At 35.0% G+C, this 3,540-nt stretch overlaps 1 protein-coding gene across 1 annotated transcript; it reads right to left on the bottom strand.

Moving 5' to 3' along the window:
- Positions 1-1,214: 1,214 nt before the first annotated feature.
- On the bottom strand, positions 1,215-2,159 carry LOC110319006 (olfactory receptor 5W2-like). The gene has a single exon (XM_021194386.1). The coding sequence runs from the start codon at positions 2,157-2,159 to the stop codon at positions 1,215-1,217; it is 945 nt and encodes a 314-aa protein (XP_021050045.1).
- Between the last annotated feature and the right edge of the window lie 1,381 nt (positions 2,160-3,540).

Genomic DNA, 3,540 nt, shown 5'->3' with positions numbered 1-3,540 from the left:
GGCCAGCTTGGTCTACAGAGGAAGTTCCAGGACAACCAGGACAACACAGAGAAACCCTGCCTCAAAACACAAAACAAAAACAAAACAAAACAAAAGTTAATATTATCTCACATGTGGTATTTTTTCAGATAAAACATAATATGGATAAAATGCAAAAATGCAATTCTTTCATTTGCATATGTAATGTTAATTTTATTATATGAATATTTTTATAAGTAGTATGAATTTTACATGGCAATATACTCATAATTTACAACTATACATAGTACAAAGCAAAAAATTGATAACTGGAAAATATCCTAGAAATCATGTAACTTTATCAGCTAGCATAGTTACTTTAATTAAAGAAAGAGCTCTGAACTCTCCATGAAATGATTAATGTATAAGAACATTTGCTCATGCAGTGGAAGAAAGAGAGGGAGGAAAGAGGGAAGAGAGGGTGAACTTCTAGTTCATCACAATACCAGAAATCACATCTACATAATTCTATAACATTCTCATTTTTGAGTCTCTTAATAGTATTATTATATTTTAACTAATTTATGGGATTATCAGCAATAGTTCTTCAGAAGATTAAAATATAAAGTAAGACTCAGAAAATTTCAAATGTCCCTTTGTACTTAATGTCCATTACCTGTTGAAATCTCAATGCTAACTTACTGAACCTCTACACAAACTACCATATTCTAGTCATCTCTGTCTTGCTCTTCAGAGCCAAAGAGAAAAGAGTGTGCCAAGATCCAGGGAACTGGGTGCACTAATAACACAACACAGTCAAATACAGCATTCTGTATGGACAAAAATGTATATTTTGAAGCATTAGTAAACAGCTAGCAAGGTGAGACTTAGAGTTATGATACAAAATGAAGATAAGGCCGGAATAAAACATTAGTAGTTTGATGAATATTTCTATTACATTTTATCCTGAAAATCTTCCTCAAATAATCTTGATGTTGAGCTATACATTCTTATAAAAATCTGAGGAAAAGAAAGGGATACACAAATGCACACATACTCAAATATACATATCTATATGCACACATGTGTACATATACACACACTTAGAATGCACTGTAGCATTTGGTTAACAATTTTACAATACTCTAGCACTAAAGTGAACTAAAGAACTGTAGACAAAATTCAATCTTTTCAGATGACATAATTTTATGAAAATAGTCACAATATGAAAAAGGTAGAGAATTTTCAATATGTATTTAACAGCACCTTTTATTTTTCAGTTTTTTCAGGGATTCTTTTACATCCTTGTTTCTCAGGCTGTAAATCAAAGGGTTTAGCATGGGTATCACGAGGATATAAAACAGGGAGCTCATTTTGTCTTGATCCAGAGAATAAGAAGAACTTGGCCGGAAATACATGAAAAGCACAGTTCCTTGGAAAATCGCAACTGCAGTCAAGTGGGAGGCACAGGTAGAGAAAGCTTTGAACCTGCCCTCAGCAGAACTGATCTTCAAGACTGATGAGATGATGTAACAGTAGGAGACAAGGACACCTGAGATGGTGCTCAATTCAATGAACCCAAAAATTGTGAATATTGCTAACTCATTGACCTGCGTGTCTGAGCAGGACAGTAGTAAGATGGGAGGGATATCACAAAAGAAGTGATCTATTTCATTAGATCCACAGAAACACAAGTGAAACGTCAATGTAGTATGGATCAAAGAGTCTGCCACACCTACAAAATAAACTCCAGCCACTAAAAAGGAGCACAGCCTGCTGGACATGTTTGTTGTGTAAAGCAAGGGGTTGCTGATGGCCTGGTACCGGTCAAAGGCCATCACTGCCAGCAGTATACATTCAGAATCCACAAATGTACAGGAAATGAAGAATTGCAGAGCACAGCCAAAAAATGGAATTGATTTATCATTACCAAATATGTCTGTCAACATCTTGGGCCCAACTGCTGTGGAATAGCAGAGATCACAGAAGGACAGGTTACTGAGGAAAAAGTACATTGGGGTTTGTAGCTGAGGATCCACTTTAATTAAAAGAATCATTCCAAGATTCCCAATGATATTGATTAGATAGACAAGTAGAAATATTGTGAACAGAGCCACTTTTACCTCAGTGTTGTTGGTAATTCCCATTAGTATGAATTCAGTAAAGGAAGAACAATTTTCCCTTTCCATTCTTCTTTGCATGTTTAAATGTTTACAAAACGTGAAAGAGAATGGAAAATACTGGTATTGCCTTCTGGATATCAACAATGCACCTACAACACAACATAATTGGCTTCAGGAATTATTATTCAAAAAGTAAGTCATAAGTCAGTTTAAAGATTCATTGCTTTGTAGTCATAAGATTTTTAAAGCTAACATCTCAGCTAGACTGTTTAGAAAATTTGATTACATTTCCTTGCCATTCATGAAGCATGCTGCTTTCTAGAAGTTCCATAATTTCTGTGAGTCAAATTTCCTTGGTATGGAGTATACTTAGCTCAAGGAAATATTTTAAATTCAAAATGACACCAAAGAAATCTGGCATTATAGCCAGTGTAATTGAACTTATTCTGTACTTTGGAGTATTCATGTGGCACAAAGAGAATCTCATTATCCCTTAAATAAATCATGATAGATTTGAAAAGAATTTTAATCAATTATAGAAGCATAGACTAGGCAATTGAATAATGTTAATAGGCCTCTATGTTATTACACTTGATCCAGGTTTCCTCTGGAAAACTATGTGGTTAGTACACTGTCCTTTCCTATTTGTAACAGTCAAGAGTCTCCTACTAAACAAAAATTATTATACATTTTATTAAGCTTGATTTTAAAATTGACTATTATATATAACACTGTAAATTGACAAAGATTCAAAGCTTTTACTACCACACATCCAACAATTGTCTGTCTCATTCATATGAGCAACAGAAGGATCTCACCAACCCTCACTTTCTCTGATAGCAGTGCATATGAGAGATAAAGGGAAAGAAAATCTAGGTTAATGACCTTTCCTCCTAGCCCATGGGAACCTCAGGTGACCATTAGATATCCAACTAGGTGATCCAGAGCTTTGTCTCTTAGAGAAACATTAAGGGACTTCACCATCACCGTTTACCAGGATCTCCAGCATCCTTTTTTGGATAAAATGAACATTGTATTTTATCTCCTGATGGGATTAGACAGAAAACTCCTATAACTGGGTGTATGAATGGGAGCAAACAAGATCAAAGAGATAGACAGATAAATGTTCCATGCACAAAGGTATTATCGTTTAATAAATTCCAAAAACCTTGGAAATTGGATCAAAAGCGGGAGATATTTCTGTCAAATATAGAATTTCTCTATCTCCCTGTCTCTATCTTTGCCTCCTATTCTGTCCCTGTTTCCCTGTCTCTATGTCTGCCTATATCTGTCTCTGTTTCTCTGTCTCTCTACCTCTGTCAGAGTCTCCTTGATCTCTCTCTCTCTCTCTCTCTCTCTCTCTCTCTCTCTCTCTGATTTTATTTTGTTTTTATTCTTGTATTACATGCATCTCTTTGTCCATGATGATATGTGGAAATTAGAATGTGGGTGAAGAAAA

This window comes from Mus pahari, chromosome 3 (genome assembly GCF_900095145.1).
Source record: "Mus pahari chromosome 3, PAHARI_EIJ_v1.1, whole genome shotgun sequence".
NCBI lineage: Eukaryota > Metazoa > Chordata > Mammalia > Rodentia > Muridae > Mus > Mus pahari.
This window is presented reverse-complemented; position numbering and strand designations above follow the sequence as displayed.

Bases quoted from the DNA above. Each gene is read 5' to 3' on its own strand.
- LOC110319006 (XM_021194386.1), bottom strand. From the start codon at position 2,159: ATGCAAAGAAGAATGGAAAGGGAAAATTGTTCTTCCTTTACTGAATTC.